The sequence below is a fragment of the Aethina tumida genome, chromosome 1 (genome assembly GCF_024364675.1).
Source record: "Aethina tumida isolate Nest 87 chromosome 1, icAetTumi1.1, whole genome shotgun sequence".
NCBI classification, from domain to species: Eukaryota; Metazoa; Arthropoda; class Insecta; order Coleoptera; family Nitidulidae; genus Aethina; species Aethina tumida.
In genome coordinates, this window is record NC_065435.1 from 51,157,777 (window position 1) to 51,176,192 (window position 18,416).

An 18,416-nucleotide genomic window follows, 5' to 3' on the forward strand; every position below is an offset into this window, starting at 1 on the left:
CACTGTTGAAGGCACAATTTTTATTGTTAAAGTCCTGTTATATCTCAGTATTTAACACTTTAACATTTAAAATAATATTGAAGATAAATTTAAAATAAAAATATTGCTTTTAGAGTTGCCAGAAAATCAAATATCTAAAACAGTGTGTGACAGTGGAGATAACTTCTACTCAAAACAGAAAAGCAAATCTCATACTGGTAAGAGACAATCATCAAATCCCTACACATTTAAAAAATAATAATAATTTGATATAATATAAATAAAAAGCACAATTTCATATTATAGCAAGAAATACACCGATGCCGAGACCAACATTATTAAGTGCGAAAAGAGAAGAACAACAAGCAAAAAAGAAACTTGAGGCCCTTGCTTCTTCCAAAAATACTAAACCTCCTCCAGGAAGTAAGTAATGTAAAAAATATATAAACAAAATTTTACTCTTTCATTTATACATATAGGATTGAGAAATTCAAAAACAGAAAGATCTCTCCTTGCCTCAAATGCTGAAACTCAAAAACTTAATGTGCCTAAAACTACAAGAACGCCTAGAAATACTCCGGTTGACACAAACAAGAAATTAATTAAAAAAGAATCTAGGACAAAAAGTGAATCTACGGCTAAAAATGAACCCACAACCACGAATTTCCATTTGGTTAAAAACGCATCAACATCAAAAATTCCTGTTAGATCAACGGCAAGTCGTACAAAGAGGAATTCTGTTGAAAAATCCTGCGAGATGAAAGAAGTAATTCAACCTGAAGGGGACACGGGCCACAAGCCACTACAAACTATGCTAAACAGACTACATGCATTGAATAATAAATCAAAAGCAGACGCACAAGCCAGACAAAAAATGGTCAAAAATGAAAATGAAAAAGTGTTGCAAAAGCCGGTGTCGAAGTCCGGACCTCGAGGTATAAATTTATAAATAATTTTCATAGTACGACGGTTTATTTTTTCATTTTTAACCCGTTTACAGATTACAAAACGCAGCAACCTAGTACAAGTGTGTATAATAAAACAGGAAATAAATTACAAAAGGAGGCGCAAAATGGAAGTAATAAAATAAATTCGCGTGCTCCTAGACCCTTACCTAAACCAGAACGAAGTGGACTACGTAAGTTAGAAACTAAGAAAAATGAAAAGGTTGAGGCTTGATATGGAAACTAAGAAAAATTTTCATTAAATTTACACAAAGTTGCACATGTTGTATGATTACTGATCAGTCCTTATATAATACACTTTATTGATTGACTACTCCTTGTACAATTTACCGCAAAAGTCGCCATCTTTCGGTGATCACCTAAATCATTTGTTGACATAAGAGATTTCTTTGGACGTGACATTTGTTGCTGTCAAAATTAAGGTTGCAAATGAAGTGTTATTTGTTATAGTAATGAACGGGGGTTATTTCCTTAATTTAACAATTTTCGACGTATTTAGATCGGGGTGGAACGAGTTTGGAACACATTTCTCCGACACATTGTCCGTATTACAAAATTTGCGTACGAAACACATCGTGTCGGCTGTAGAAGGTTTACCAGATTTACTAAATTTCGACGAATTTCAGTGGAAATTACTTCAAACATTTTTCGTAATCTTGCTTTTGAATATTCTACTTATCGTACTTGCGTGGACGTACTACGGTAAAAGTATCTGCGAACGTTTTATGAAATTAAGTATGTTCAATTTACGATGTAAGCATCATTCGTGCTAATTATAATCAATTTATTGTTAGCCACATCGTCTAAAGCCATTGAGGAACTTAAAGCCAGCGTGTCCAGACTAAAACTTCCCAAAGAACACACACCTAGAATATAATCATGGCGGAAAAGATAAAAAACTTTTTTGCCAAAAAGAAGGCAGACGCCAAATTTAAACTGGCAGGTCCAGGTCACAAACTAACTGATAATACATCAAATATTGTAGGACCAAGCAAAAACAATAAAAAGAAGCCAGCACCTAGAACAGATCCGTCTGAAGCAACCAGACAAGCAGCGCAGGCTGCCTTGGCTCGTGTCAGCCAGGTCAAAGATTCTGCATTTAACACGTCTCTTGCGGCGATTCAGGCCCAAGTCCGTAGAGAACTTGAGAACGAAAAGGGATCTGTCATTCAGGAGAACTTCATCCCTCAGAGAAAACCTGAAGAAACTGAATTAGAGGCTTCACCGCATCTGGCTGTCAAGGGTATGTGCTAAGCTTCACAACTGACTTTATTTATTCAATTTGTATGATCTAGGTGTGTACTTTCGGTGTCCATTTGTAAGTGAAGAGGTTCTAAGCAGAGATGAATGGAAAGTAAAAATACAAGAATTTTTATACCAGCAATTAGAAGACGAGAAAGGATTAACTTCATGCTTGATCATCCATTCATGTAACTACAATAGAATGAAGGTATTTTGGCTATAGTCTTGATGTGAACTTTATTTCTACTTAACCAACGTTTTTTAGGTGGAAGAGTGTGTAGCAACATTATGTCGTTACTTGGATAACATCATTGCAAAACCAGAGGAAGACAAGTATCACAAAATACGTTGTCAAAATGCGACTTATCTAGACAAAGTTCAGCCTATACTTGGGACAGATGAATTTCTAGAATCTACAGGGTTTAGAAAAACTCTACTGGACCATAATGGAAGCAAAGAATTTTTCTGGCTTTGGTCCCTTGATAATGTGGAGAGTATAGAAGTGTTAAAGGTAAATAAATTCTGATTCAATATATTTAATTAATATTTATTTTAGTCATAATATAATAATAATTGTTTTTTTTTTTTCATGTACAGTCTCTTCGAGAGACGCTTACATCAGGCGACAGAGTTGAATTAGAGATAGATAGGAACATCCAGGTGCTATCTCCTGTTCAGGCTACATCCAGAATTGAACTGCCACAAGACTTTTTTGCCATATCTCCTGAAGAATTGAAAAAGGAACAACAATTGAGGTATACGTTTTTTACTTTTTCATAACACTGTTTTATATTTATATCTTTAGGAAGGAGAATGCAGAGAAACAATTGCAGTTAAGGACCAAAGCGATGCGCGAAAAGGATGAATTGAGGGAAATTAGAAAATACAAATTTGCCCTTATAAGGATTCGTTTTCCCGACGGACTATACTTACAGGTAAAAAAATCTCATGATTGCAGCCAAAATTGTGACGTAATTTATAATTTATTCTTCTATGTAGTTTAGTAATTTAAGTTTAAATAGAGACATAAATTAAATATTAAGATTAATGAATATATTTGTCGCTGGAATATTCGCTGATTTTGATTTAATTCACGACTTACCGTTATATCTCTAATTTAATTTTGATTTATCAAAAAGTTTAGAATGTTCACTTTCTTTCTTTTTTGGGAAAATAATTCCATTCCTTTAGCAAAATGTACTTCATAAAATTAAAGCTGCATATTCTTATTCTTACACCAATTTCAACATATGATTTAATTTCAGGGGACATTTTCTGTATATGAAAAGTTCAGTGAAGTGCTTGAATTTGTTAGGGAAAACTTGGACATGGATGCCCCATTTGAATTGAGCACCGCAACAGGCCAGAAATTTGGAAACGAAGAAGCAGAAAGTAGTCTAGTCGATCTGCGGTTGGTTCCCGCAACAATATTGATATTCAAATGGGACAAGTCAATAGAGGAAGATATTGCTTTATCTGGAAATAATACATTCTTGAAACCTGAAATAATGATATTGATGCAATCCACCTAGTTACACCATATTCTAGAATGTAATTTATTTTCTTAAGAGTGAATTTTGCTTATATTTTATATTCTACACCAAAAGCAAGGTTGATTAATTTTAAAATTATGGCTGTCAACAAAAGCTAGTTATCATTATATAAATATTTTTCTAATTTTAGAAAACGAACTATCACTATATATTATTTATTGTAAAATTTATCACCCATTAATGTTAATCTATGTTAATATAATAAAATGCATATTATAAAAACTAGACTTCATTATTCAACAAATGACTGAGATGTTTGAAATTATCAATTATTGGTTTTATTATTATGTTATCATACGGACTAGGAATGTAATATCAATTCTATAAAGGGAAATAATTCGAAAATAAATTATGAAAGGTTTTCGATGTATATATATATTCATTTATATAAATAAATCTATTTAATAATGCGAACATAACATAAACATTAACTGTAAGTTGCAACGTTATTAAATAAAATATATTTTATTCATAAGAATATAATATATTTTATTTAATAATCTAGAGGTCAAGCCATTATCAAAATAATCTAACGATATTTTTACGAATGATTTAAGACGACAAAAATTTATCTTTAGACTTCTATTTTAATAGATCTTAAATGATAATGAATAAAACTCGTACAAATTCTTATTTACTTACCTTTAATTCTTACTTTCAATTATATCTCTCTACCAGCTGAAGGATGTATACATATTAAGAAATGAAAAATAGAACATTATGATTTGTGCTTTTATTTTTAGTACTTAAATCTGAAATACAAATTTTAAATTGAACTCACCAAATTCACATTTGAAACCTGATTAATTGAGCACTGCACAAGTAAGCCAGAATAGAAAACTCGCGAATGAACACTATTTAAAAAAAAAATTTAATATTGATTACACCAAAAAATAATATTTATTTGCACTTTTTCTGTAGAGTTCGAATAAATTAATAACACTGTTGTGAATTGTTGTTTGAAATTACTGAACAGAAACACAGTTGCTTTAAAATTTTGATTAAGTTAAGTAAATTTTGCAGGTGCAAAAGTAATGTCACTCAACACATAGGAATGTTAAAAACAGAGATACTTTTGCACTAATGAACTGAAACTTTTCACAGTGGCACTTACACACAAGGAATTTGAAAAACAACACATGTAGCTGAAAGAACTTATCTATTTCACAAGCACTATAAAAACATTGTCAGTTGATTTTAAAATACATGTCAAATTAATATTTCACCGAATAACTGTCTTAACACTACATCACAATATTAATTTAATTTGAGAAATCAAATAGTTTTTCATAAATCTACACAATAACACTACATTTACACTGTAGTTTTTAGAACAAAGTACAATACAGTTCTTTCACATGTTAGATAAATCCTTGCAGTTTTTTCATTTAATAGTACACTAAAATCATATAACATATCAATGAGAAAGAACTGCAACCACTAAAACTAATCCACTTCACAATGTTACATACAATGGTCTTCAGAAACACCATGTTACTTAATAACAATTACGACATTCCCCTACTGCCTGAAAAAAAACTTCGTTAGAGTAATCAATATAATTTAAGAGTTTGTTCACCTTTGAAATCTAAATGTATGTATAAAGTGTGTAAAATGTTTGTTGGTTGCATGTAACAAAATTAATAAAAATGGTGTACATATATAAAGCATAGTCATCAATATAAAGAAAATAATGCTAATAATAAATCCTTAGCACATTAAAAATTAAAATAAATGATTTTAACAATTACAAGTAATGACTATACCTGCACATGATATATGATATAAAATAAATTACATATTGTGTAAAAGAATTTGAAGTATTTAGAAAAAAAGAAATTATGCTGTACCACCACGTACCACAACAATGATTAGATGATCTTCCTTTATCGCCTCATCGGAAAGGTTAGGGCAAGTACGTTTGAGTAATTCTGTTGAGAAGGGGCAGGGTGGAAAAGAATATAGAACTCCTGTTGCTTCTGTTTCTTTGTTTAACAGAGATATAACACCCGCTGCCTCTTTTTGTTTTAAATAGGATACTAAATTCCTCAGTGGCCGTGTTTGGACAGTGGCATCTTCGTTAGTGACTGAAGCAGTGGATCCAGCCAACCCCAAAAATATTGCATGTGAACTAGCGCTAGAAATCCGTTTCTGTACATCTTCCAACTTAGGCTGATCCAACCTAAGCCTTTGGGTTATTCTAAGCTGGTGTTTACCATCTTCATCTTTCATTAGTCCTTCCACAATATCTGTATCGCCATCTATCAAATGAAACTTCGCTGGGAAAAGAGAGTTTTTCAGAATTAAAGCCCCTTGCCATACAGTAGTGCACTTTCTAGCTACCTCTGGTAATGTTCTACTTGAGGCCAATAGTCCAGCTCGCCTAGAACCACTATCAGAATCAGAATCAGGGGATCGCCTTGGCGATCTGGACCTTGACCTATCCAAACCTCTAGAACCAGAACGTCTTCTATCATAATCACCATCTCGCCGCCCCCATTCGTCTTCTCTTACTCCTTCGGGATACCTGTAAGGGTCTCTACTTCCTGCTCTCCTTTCCGTGTAAGCGGCCCTTCCTCTATACCTATAACTGTCTTCATATTCATATTCATAATCTCTTCGGTATTCTATTTCAGAATCGACGCCATGATATGCTGGTTTAGGCCTGTAACTCACACCAGGAGTGACATCTGCGAAATCCGTCCTCAGTCTACGGTCGGGCGCCAACGAGAAACCTCTCATTTCTTTTACAGCTGCCTGAGCTGCATCTATGCTGTCATAGAGAATGTATGCGTGATTTTCTCCTTTAACATAATCGATCTTTTTAATAGCACCAAATCTGTCAAATTCCCTTTCCAGTTGGGTGACTGAGGTCCACGGACCTAAGCCCCCAACCCATATCCTTGTGGTGGGTGTAGCTTTGCCATAACCAATTTTACACTGAAATTTGCCAATATACTGGCCAGACAGCTCAACTTTTGCTCTATGTGCCATGTCCAGAGTGTGAAATCGAACGAACGCAAAAGCATTACCGGTTCCAGGCGGGGGCCTTTTAATATCAATATCCTCCACTACACCGTATCTCCCGAATATCCTCCTCAGCTCCTCTTCAGTAATGTTAATTTCCAAATTACCCGCGAACAAAGTCCTTGTGGCCAGAGGGTCGTCCTCTGGCTGAATGTGGTGAAGGTAATTTGGAAATTTGTCTTTTTTGTTTTCCGTTTTCTCGAACGGAGGTCGGGGTACGTGCTGCCGCGGCGGACCGTAACCGGGCGGCATGTGTGGCGGCCCGTGCATCGGCGCCCTGGCGAGGTACTCGTGGTGCGGTGCCGCCATCGCTTCTCGCCTGTACTCCCGATGCACGGGAACGCCGGGCGGCGGACCGTACGCCCTGTCGTACCTGTCCACGGCACGCAATCGGTCCGGTGAGCGGGCGTAAAAATGACGGTCGTATTCCGGACTGATCGAGCGTGGTCGACTACGATACACATCGGTGGAACGCGGCACTTCGTACACCGCTTCGACAATGGCCACTTTGTCGTAGATGATGATACGCGGTTTGCCGTGTTTGGCGTCACGCGCGTCCTCCGGATTCCGGAAACACACGTAGGCCACGCGTTCGTCCATATCGTGCGTGATCCGGATGCTGAGGTCACCGTACTTCTTGTACTCGCGGTATAACGTGTCCTTTATGACCTCGTCACTGGCTTTGGCGTGTAACGCACTCACGCACAACACTTTATACGGATAAGAACGTTCGGGTGCCCGCATGTAATCGTCGCGATGGGGCGAGACGTAGCGCGCTGCCCGCGGACTGGGCGAACGGGCGCGGCTCTCGCGTCTCCGGATCCGATCCGGGGTGATCCTCTCGTCCGAGCTGTCGTCGTAACGACCCATACTCGACCGTGACCGTTTACTCCTCGGCGGCGTGTCCCTATCACTGCTTCTTTTCATCGTGTTGTGTATCTTTATCGTGATTTTGTCCCTTGCGGCGCCGATCATATACGCACAGAACGCACCGATAAACGGACACACGGACAATGGCAACGGACGACACGGCACTCCCTTCCTAAAAACACAATACAGAAACACTCATTGCCAATGCTATAGACACGCCAAAGCATTACTAACATATAATACAAGACTTGAACATACTTTCAAAACTACACAGCACTGTGTACTTGTTATACGTTGGCTCTTCTTACGCCTGCACTTTTACACAATTCACTAAACGGTTGTACACGAAACAAGATGGTAGATTTAGTGCGCGGAGGACGCCACTTGTGCCCCTGGCCGGATGTTCTGTCTTCTTTTCGGCCACGGCCACCAATCAACTGCGACAACGTCACCCCACTTCTAACCTAAATGTCAAAATAATGACAGAGGTTTTTAAGGTTCTTTCACATCGTGCAAGACAACGCTCGAAAATAATTGCGCTAACGTTTTATAACTGTTCTATGTGTTGGGCATTCAACGTTGGGAAACGATGTACGCACCAAGATCAACAAAAATGCCATCAAAAAAGGTGGTCGATGGAGTGCATGGAAATACTGTGCTCATCCGCACAGCCAGATGTATTAACGTTTAATAAGAGTAGAACAATCCGAAAACACACACCACTACACAAAAATTAACACAATAACCCGAACTAAAATTGCGGCCGACTAACAGACACAACCAGACTCTGACAAACAATTAATTGACAAACGTAACGTAGGCAACAATAAAAAATAAAATATTTTGATATATAAAAAATAAAAGTTGGTAACACATATAACTAAGCGGTTAATAATGTAATAACTGCAAATTGCTTCAATAGGTTTGAATTGAATTTTAAATACCCAGAAGGTCTCCACAAGCACTTATCAGTAAAATTAAATTTTGTTTCTAATGTATTAATAATCTAAGAACCTTCCGAAGACGTTTCTATAACGTCCACGTCGGCTAGAAAGAACGTCTGAAAGACGTCCCTTACAGTACATCTAAAATATTCAATTTAGTTTATATAATTAATTAATTAAAGTTACGAGTTACGTTTAAAAAAATCTCTTTCTACTGTCTCATCGATTTTCCCAAAACGGGTTATCTAAAAAAATCAAATTACGTTAGAATCCGCATGAATGCATTTTTCATTTTTAATTTGTTTTTTAACAAAATGGTTGCCGATTCCACGTTTTGCCTTTTTATGTAATATCAGAATCCGGATTTTTTGAAAAATATTAAAGAATTTCAAAGTGATGAGTCTTTAAAAACATTTCCTTCCACTACAGCATCGCTTTCCCAAAACGGGTTATCTGAAAGACAAAAAATCACATTGCATTAGAACCAACATGAAAAGTGAGTGAGTTAATGTAAGCAGTCATAAAAAATAGTAAAAATCAAAATTTTCAATATCGATTATTGCAAAGATTAATAAAAGAAAAAAGTCGTTTTGAGACAAACACGTTTAAAGTATTAGTTCATTATTCTTTCTATAAACTCATGTATCTTCTAAACTAATTATATTTACATGAAACTATCGAGTCCTGAGACATGTGATGGTTCTTCCACTAGATCTCCAGCAGTGTTTTAATTTTTTACAGTGAATCACATTTTTGACAGTCCACAGAAAGCTTCAATTCCAATCCTTGGATACTACGTTTAGTAAAATTTATATTGCCTTCACATTTTTTCACGAAATGGTAAAAACAGGAAAAAAATTGTATAAGTAATATTTATTTATCACATTTAATATTTTTCTCTTTTTAAGTACTCCTAGAAAAAATATACCCTAATGCTTCATCTGTTGCACATATACTTCAGCAATGATCTGAGAGACGTGGCAGCCGGAGAGCCAACGAATCTAAAATGACTGTAACTCAGTCAATTTTCGGATATTTGCCGTAAGACTTTATACACATAATTTTGAAGGCATAAACTTTAAATTAATGTAAACAATATATATATTTTTTGTCCCCCTTAAGATTTTTATCAAACACTTATATGCAATAAATATATTCCTGCGTTGCGTTACGTTAAGTACATGTAAACGATACTTAACCGCTGGCGTTGAGCATGAAAAAAAATAAAAGTTTTTCTTTCAAATTTGCCAATTATAATTAAATTCAAGATATTTTAGATCTGCAACCATTCACCATATTTTAAAATAAATTAATTTTTATTGCATTCCTTGGAATGATGTGGTGATAACGTAAAACTAGACGCCTTCAATTTGGCTATGTAAACATACCCAACAAACAAGGCCTGATAAATATTTGCCCTTCATAGCTGATGAGTCATGAGATGACAGATGTGACTAGGCCTTCAAGGAAAATGTCCATCGACCCTTCAATAATTCCTTGCCGGTACACTTTGAAAGAGTGACTCTTGACCAACGTGGGCTCAATATCAGCTCAATATTGATAAATAATTGGAAATCCAATTGAAATCTAAATTATTTTCGTTGTATAAATTGAACTATGTGGGACACAAAAATTCTTCCAGTTCAATCACTAATTTTATATGATCTTTGCCAATGTTGTGCCTGTAGGTAGCTCAACATGAATATATGAATGAAACACAAAGTACTGTTAGACTGTATATTGTAAAGTACTGTGATGTAGATGTTACAGGGTTGGACCAAAGATTAAATGTGTACGTTTGGAGAAAGGAGGTATTTAATCTTTGGTGGGTAGACCAAGTGGGTAGCACTGACCAGTTTGTAATACACACATGCTTGTTTTTCAGTATTAAATGTTTGAAAATTCTTCATTATTGGACAAGTCAATATTATCACCACCTTGCTGTACCTTCTATATTTAGAAGCATTAAAATTGTTTCGACATACATATTCAATGTTGTTGTTCTAGTCAAGTGGTATCATTGGGAAAATAAAAAATCTAAAACTCATGATTTTCTATTAACTGTTGCATAATCAAGAAAATTAAATTTAGTTTAGTTGAAACCAACGAAATTGAATATACATATAAAAAACTTATTCAATGATGGGGTTAATTTTTTTCCTATGTTTATATATTGTTATATAATAAACAGCCAACAATCAATTCATACATAATATATAAGCGTTTTATTTTTTATATTAAATTTACCTGTTCTATATTTTACACCGTGTAAGCTTACCTATATATTAATACTCTTTAAATTATAATTATATTAATAAATTTGTAGTTTACCTATTGATGACCGAAACTAAATTAAATTATTTTTGAAACAAGGAACAATTTTAAATAAATCACAATACCAAAAAGGAAGAATTTTGATTGTTTTATCTTTCAAAATTTCAAAAAACATAAATCAAGACAAAAGGGATAGTAAAAAAATAATTATATATTATTTTGACATATTACAGTTTAATAGTAGTTTTTAAAATTAATTAAAGTCTATAAATGAGTGCATTTTCAGTTATAATTAATTTTAAGATATTATATTACAATTATAATTCCATATCTGTAGTTGTTCGGGTTTATAGGTCAACGTTGGTTGGAATTATTTCCTGACGTTTCGCTGGCATGAGTGAGTAGCATCTTCAGTCTGATTCAGTTCCTGTCACTTTGAAATCTTATTGACAACTAAATGACAACTTAGACAACTGATGTTCTAGAAATTTCGTTCTGTTCGTTGGCCGTTCTTATCTGCTTAGCGATTTTGGTGCTTTTAAACACTGGTGGCCATATTTTGTGAAGCTTCAATGCTTCTTTTTTTCTGATGAAGTTGATTCCGTGTTTATGAATTTCAATTGCTGCCCTAATCATTCTATTGTGATATCCAGTTGTCGAGGCAAGCAATTGTGTATCTTGGAATTTTATCTCAGTGCGTGTTCAGGATTACAAAAACAAGATTTAAGAACTACTGATCCCGACAGGCTATCGAGAACTAGCTAAAGATCCAATATACAGAAGGCTAAGAAACACATCCCTACCAGCGGATTTCCAAAAACAATTAATCAAATCAGAAGCGCTTCCACCTCGCTTATATGGTCTGTCCAAAATACATAAGGATAATGTACCACTCCGACCCATCGTTAGTACTCCTGGGACACCAACATATAAGTATGCTACAATTGGAAACACCCCAACCTTTATCAAATTACATCTTGAGGTAGAAGATAGACTTGTCAGTTTCCTGTCAATGAATCCTGATGATGATGATCAGAAATATCATCATAAGATATACCTTACAGAAAGCTGTTTCGTTTAAAGCAACAGACTTTCAACATAATAATATCAAATTCACAGGAATTGGAGAAGGAAAACCAAATACCTTTTTTAGATATCCTAGTGAAAAGTGCACCTGGTGAACCCACGATTGGTCCCATATATATGTAAAGTTACCGATAGAATTAGAAAAATCTTATTAAAACATCCATAAAACAGCAAAATCGCTAAGCAGATAAGAACGGCCAAATCAGACCTAATTCCAACAAACGTCGACCTATAAACACGAACAACTATAGACATGAAAACAATGGTATCGAAAGTCTTAATCTTTACACAGTTATAAATATATAACAATTTAAAATTTTCATTCACAATTTAAAATGTACATGCTAATTATATGAGAAGTCGCACAAATATAAGGACAATCCAATATATAGCTCCAAGTCGTCCATCTAAATAAGAACTGTGATTAACATTTCCCAATATGAAGCCGAAGCTTATTAACGATTCTGCATCATCTGCAGATAATTCAAAACCTGTGTCAGTAGATTTAAATTCGTAATTTTTGACTGGCATCATGTTAGCGGTTAACGTAGTCGGCAACGGGTATTCTTCCTTACTTGTCTTAAGTATTAAAGTGATTTTACCAAAACTACTAGGTTTGGGTTCGTCCAACTTTATTGTCAATGAACCATTATCGCTCGTAGTTTTTACCAGAGCACAAACAGTTAAATTGCGTAATTTAAGATTAATTTCGTATTCTCCTCTGAACCAAACTAATCTGAAAAATTACATTTATACAATTTACAATTATATATTACAAAAAATACAACATTCATTTTATATAAGTCAATGAGGAATAAACAGCTGCAGAGGCTACAAACAAAATAAGTACAATTTACCTGTAGTTGGTTGTGTCACCATTTTCAATATTAACTTCACAAGACTCTATTTTTGCGCTATTTTCCGTGATTTTCTGCAGTGTAAAATTATTTTTATCGATATCGTAGTAATTCATCTCTTTTTTCACCTTGTACTAGAATTCAAAAAATTCTTCAGTAACTTGTTTTCAATTAATAATAATAATAATCAATTAATATCATACTATTATATGATAATACCATGAATTTATCATATTATCATAAAATTATATTATTATTATACATGCCTCAGTAACTTTGTACTAGTATTTAAAAAATTATTTTCAATTAATAGTAATAATAATCAATTGAAATTATATTATTATGTGATATCATAAATTTATAATATTATATAAATATACTATTATTATACATGGTAACTAGACATGTTTGCGTCAGTGACTTAGGATCTTCATACAATCAATAAATCACTTTTAATTATAGTAATAATTAATGTTTTCATTGTGAAATTAGTATTCATAAATTTTATTATTATATTTATATCATACTATATTTACATCATATATATTTTTTAAATAAAATATTTGTTTTCGATTATATAGGTCTGCAAAATAATTTTTTTAAATTAATTTTATTATCCATAAATTTTATAGGATATGAAGATTGTACCATTCGCAGCACATGGATAACGCACTGCGAATGTTTCTCCCATATTACCCTCATAAATCCGGTTCAGTCACTTCTATACAGATAAATAAATTGGGTAATGGCTTTCATCTCTTCTGATTATGCATTGATTATTTCTTTTTTATCATACTACTCTCCACACCGGCAATATCTTGTATGGCGCTGGACAATAAGTATTATGCCATTTACGTATCTCACAGCATTACATGTCGGCTGACGTTCCAGGACTACATAATATTTTTTGTACTAATTTTCAAAGTTACTGGGTTTAATTTTTATCGAACATCAGTGATGCGCCACGCTTTGGTCGTCCAAAAGTGGTAGTTACACAGGAAAACATCGAAAAAGTTCACACTGACACTCTAAACATACCAAAGGAAGCTCATAGCTCTTCCAAAACGTTTCTCTATGAGATAACTGTTTTGGAAGAGAGTGCCGTGTATTGCTAAGAATAGATCAAAAACAATTTTGGCTTCAAAATGTTTCTTAAAGAAAGGGAATGGAAATGTTGGAGAAGTGCTGAAATGCTGTTGAAGAAGACCATATTGATGAATTTAACCGAAAAGTTGTGTTTTCTTCATTAGACAGGGAACTTATCAGGCGATATCAGCGGGTTGTTCAATCCAGGTTCAAAATACAGTAGTGTTCCCCTGCACAGTTTACTTTTGACCATACTATACATACCATACCTGACATACTACTAACGGTAGTTATTGTCCTTCCATGATTTAGCATTTGTTTTACCATTCCAGTAACTGGGGATTTTATTCCTCATTCATTTAAATAGTGGCTGTTTGGGTCCTATCGGATGTTGCCGAATTTCTTTTTAATAGAAATTTAGACTGGATTTAAAAATACTAATCGCAGACCCGTATAAAGATTTCAATTACTAAATACCAAATTTTGAATTTTAGAATTAAATAACTTACTTTTAGATAATTAAATAACTTACTAAATACCAAATTTTGAATTTTATAATTAAATTACTTACTTCATTTTCCTGTAAGCCTGTTTTTGCATTTATATGAACAACACTCTGTCTATGACTGCCGCTATAATCGTAATTTGGTGCTTGGACATCAACATTGTAAACCTTTGAAAGTCCAGACATCAAACTTACATCTAAAATAAACGAAATGGTAACAATATGCAGTATCAACTATGGAATCATATAAATTATCATTAATTAAAATGTAGCAATTGAGACGAACCTAAGAAAAATGGCAAAATAGGTTTAAAAATATTGTTTATATAAATAACATCATCTGTTGGCTTTTTCATATCTAAAATGTCAAATCCCATTATAACTGTAATGTTCATGTCATTATATTGAATTATATTATTTTGCGCCTCAGTGTATGGATCAAGGATACTATTATGGTAGTTTTCTTTCTTTCTTATTCTACAAAAAAAAAAATATATAATAATATATGTATAAGTTAAGATTATGTGGCAATCAGTGGCGGCTCCTGAGATTTGAGTCTAGTCAGGCAAATTAAATAGAACAGAAACATAAATGTCGAGATTAATTAAAGTTATTTACAACCAAGAGGAGAACCTGTGCAAATAAACTGTTACTGCTTGTCTAATTATAAGTGTTACAACATATTATCTTTCCACCAAAATTATATTAAGAAAAAAATTTAAAAATGAAAATTTTTTTCAGTGGCGTCTTGTGAGGACTGAAAAGAAGCTTAACTTTTATACCAAATATCTTCAATACCCTTTGAATATAAAAGACAAGACCAGCAAAATAATTCATTATATTACAATCTACTAGTTCAACGACATTATTTTTTTTTAACATTAACGTTATGTCAATAAAATCATTTTGATAGGGTAGTCACTGCCTCACCAGTCTCATCTGAGTAACCGCCACTGTATGCCTCACTTGCCCCATCTGAGTAGCTGCCACTGATGCCAATGATTTGAACTCACATTTGTTTCAATGTTGAATTGGCTACGTATACCATCGAAGAGTAATATTTATCGCCACTCTCTTCAATTATATGTAATAGAATAGCATTATTATTTGGAGCGCAAAATATGTCTCTCATAAAATCCTAAAATATAATATACATACACATATATACAATATGTTTAATATAATATAGTATAGACCTGCGCATTGTTACAGAGTTCTTCTTTAGGAATGGGCGTTACGTAATTGTGAACATGGTCTCTCCCATCTGTGGCAATCCCCCATTTGGATAAATCAAACTCTGGAAAAACAATCAAACTCTGAGAATACATTATAATAAGTCAACATTCACATTTTTTCGAACTCACGTTTCTATACATTTGCAAAATGGATTTTATTACATCTGCTTGTTTTTTGGGAACATTAAAAGGGAGAACGTCCTCCTCATTTGGCTCCAGATTGACCACTATCACATTACCCTGTAACATGTATTTTCCATAAATTAAATCGAAATTTTACAAGATAACGCTACAAACCCATATTTCTCCAATCAATAACTGACTAGACACTAATAAAACCAGCCTGAAAATGAATCAGCTAATGAATAAATAAATAATATAAGTCTATTGTCAGATGATGAATAATGAATAAGGCAGAAATACAATTCAAAATAATTACGCATATATGTACTATATAAAATAAAAATGATAGGATAGGGATTCTTTTTTATCAACTACATATTATGAAGTTGATAAAAAAATCCCTACCCTATTATATTTTATGAATTACATACACTGTGTCACTGATAACAAGAAAGAAGGAAAATGAGGAAACGGTCATAGTGATGATTCTTTTTATATTATTTGGTGATTAATTAGTTATTACAATTAAAAGACGTTTAGGATTTATTTACGTTTGATGACCAGGACAAGTATGCCTTAAACATTTAAAGCTATAAATACAGCGATTACTTTATTCAAGGTTATTGGCTTATAATCAATGTGTTTACATAGGTATAAAATCTTAAAAGGCACATAAAATTTAAGCAATCTTTTTCATTAGTTACATACCATAGATTCATGTTATTTCGAACCCGAAACATATTAATTCAAACATACGATACGATTATCTGTCATAAACTGTGTAAACTACATGCGCAATTTCTGATAGTATCAACCACACTCTAAAGCCGGCTACATATGGCAACTCCGACAACGGAAGACAGCTGAGAAAAAATTCAGATAACACCAGACAACATTATATACATAATGTAGAGTTGGATGTAGTTCAGGTTGCGAGAAATCTTCCAATTTTTCAACATTGACTAAGTGATTCATGATTTACAACCATTTATTTTTTTCGCAATAAGTATTTGTGTGAATATTAATTTATTATCGTTTTAATTACGAACGCCTTCACACATGCGCCTTATTCATAAAACGATAACCTTTCCTAAGCGGAAAAACCCCTCCCTAGTAATACATATAAGACTGTGGTTTTCCCAACTACACAACGACGGAAATAGCTGTAGATGAATTTGAAATGAGCGGGATAGGAGAATACAACCAGTTGCAATCACATTGGTCGCTGGCGTAAGAGCCTACCAGCTGCCACTTGCCTCCCAACTGTTTCAAACTCTGACTTATAGTACATTCACAAGAAAAAATATCTATTTTTTTGTTATTGTTTCCTTAGCGTCAACTGATATTGAAATTATTTACATAAATTACATATAAAACAGTTTGTTCATTCGATTGACAGCGCTTATTCATGGCGTGAACTGGACATGTGGGACTGCACAAAAGGCCAAATGAAGAAGGCTTGTTTACCCTGAGAATGAATCCACCTTGCCGCGGTCCTAGGACTCAGTAAAGTACCTCATAGGCAAGTGGCGTTGGGAAGCTAACGGATCCCAACTAATCCATTCCAATTCATAAATTAGGTAATCGGTTTTGTTTCTCCGAACTTAGATATGTTCAAAAGGCCCTTATTTCGTCTTTTACCTTTCGGTTGGTGGCTGGAGATGGGCAATACCGAGATGCGTGTTGTTCATCTCCGTTGACTCGACCGCCTGACTGCAAGATAAAACCATCGACTAAAACCTCTATCGATAACTAGTTGTGGTTCTATAGTTGGCACCATGGAATGGAATTTTTAATCGGTAAAAACTCGACTAGTCCTCTCTTTAACTCCACTAGTTCTTATGTGAAAAAAATCAGAAGTTTAGGTTAGTGGTGTTCATAATTACTTGTGGAAATTTCACACACTTAACAAGATATATTTTTTAATGACCCATTTAAGTAAACTGAGCAGTTCTGAAAATGGTTTATCACTTTTAATTCGGAACAAATTAGTTTTTATATGGTATATAAAATAAAAGTAAATAATGTTTATATATTTATTGCAGTGAATGTACGAAGTTATTGATAAATTAAAATTTTTTATTTTGGCCATATCAATTTCTGTAAATTTTGTAATTGAATTTCAATAAAAACACATCCTATGACTTTATTATTTTTATTGTACTGATAAATTAAATAAAAAGCCTGAAATTGTTTTATATTCGACATCAGGATAATTTATCTTAAATAAGAAAATAATTATAAAAATATTGATGTTACACTCATAAGTGAAACACCCTGTATATAATAATAGGAATTCATAATTAAATAAAAATTGTTCAGAGTATATGTAATTTTTTCTTCAAATTATCCAAGAAATATTAGAAAGGAAATTCGAACATATTGTGGATGAGGCACGTTAAAAATTTCTTGAGTAATCTGATGTATAATACAATTATAAAATTATTTATTAAAAATATTTTACTTACATTAATATAAATAATAGTATAAATTTTAACTTTGTTTGCAGCAAAACTATGATTGCAATGAATGTAGTTTTAATACAGAGTTATTGTATAAATTAAAATTTTATATTTATCACTTTTAATTTTGGGCATATAAACTTTATAAATAATAAATTTCAATAAAAAATAATTCTATATTTTTATTATACAGGTAAATTAAAGAAAA

The 18,416-nt window shown here is 33.2% G+C and overlaps 3 protein-coding genes across 5 annotated transcripts in view; 1 reads left to right on the top strand and 2 right to left on the bottom strand.

Moving 5' to 3' along the window:
* The window catches only part of LOC109595177 (UBX domain-containing protein 6-like), a 50,007-nt gene extending 46,046 nt beyond the window's left edge, over nucleotides 1–3,961 (top strand). For both annotated transcript variants that reach the window (XM_049961499.1, XM_049961500.1), the window contains 10 exons: nucleotides 114–197; nucleotides 286–402; nucleotides 459–914; nucleotides 980–1,117; nucleotides 1,930–2,187; nucleotides 2,240–2,394; nucleotides 2,452–2,697; nucleotides 2,784–2,941; nucleotides 2,992–3,121; nucleotides 3,452–3,961. In XM_049961499.1, the coding sequence (XP_049817456.1) occupies nucleotides 114–197; nucleotides 286–402; nucleotides 459–914; nucleotides 980–1,117; nucleotides 1,930–2,187; nucleotides 2,240–2,394; nucleotides 2,452–2,697; nucleotides 2,784–2,941; nucleotides 2,992–3,121; nucleotides 3,452–3,718 (2,009 nt within the window). In that variant the 3' untranslated portion in view covers nucleotides 3,719–3,961. The remainder of the gene's footprint in view (nucleotides 1–113; nucleotides 198–285; nucleotides 403–458; nucleotides 915–979; nucleotides 1,118–1,929; nucleotides 2,188–2,239; nucleotides 2,395–2,451; nucleotides 2,698–2,783; nucleotides 2,942–2,991; nucleotides 3,122–3,451) is intronic.
* Nucleotides 3,962–4,881: 920 nt separating this feature from the next.
* LOC109595179 (RNA-binding protein spenito) lies at nucleotides 4,882–8,050 on the bottom strand. Of its 2 annotated transcripts, none has more exons than XM_049961502.1 (2): nucleotides 7,895–8,050; nucleotides 4,882–7,808 (listed from the first exon to the last, which is right to left on the bottom strand). In XM_049961502.1, exon 2 carries the CDS (start codon nucleotides 7,739–7,741, stop codon nucleotides 5,579–5,581), a length of 2,163 nt encoding a protein of 720 aa, XP_049817459.1. In that variant the 5' UTR covers nucleotides 7,742–7,808; nucleotides 7,895–8,050; the 3' UTR covers nucleotides 4,882–5,578. The 2 variants fall into 2 exon arrangements, with proteins under 2 accessions (XP_049817459.1, XP_019866041.2); XM_020010482.2 differs by having other exon boundaries at nucleotides 7,871–8,034.
* A 2,939-nt stretch (nucleotides 8,051–10,989) lies between these two features.
* LOC109595151 (uncharacterized) lies at nucleotides 10,990–16,604 on the bottom strand. Its single transcript, XM_020010447.2, has 9 exons — nucleotides 16,455–16,604; nucleotides 15,921–15,966; nucleotides 15,753–15,863; nucleotides 15,585–15,704; nucleotides 15,402–15,526; nucleotides 14,675–14,865; nucleotides 14,455–14,585; nucleotides 12,798–12,931; nucleotides 10,990–12,676 (listed from the first exon to the last, which is right to left on the bottom strand). Exons 1-9 carry the CDS (start codon nucleotides 16,484–16,486, stop codon nucleotides 12,289–12,291), a joined length of 1,278 nt encoding a protein of 425 aa, XP_019866006.1. The 5' UTR covers nucleotides 16,487–16,604; the 3' UTR covers nucleotides 10,990–12,288.
* Nucleotides 16,605–18,416: the final 1,812 nt, after the last annotated feature.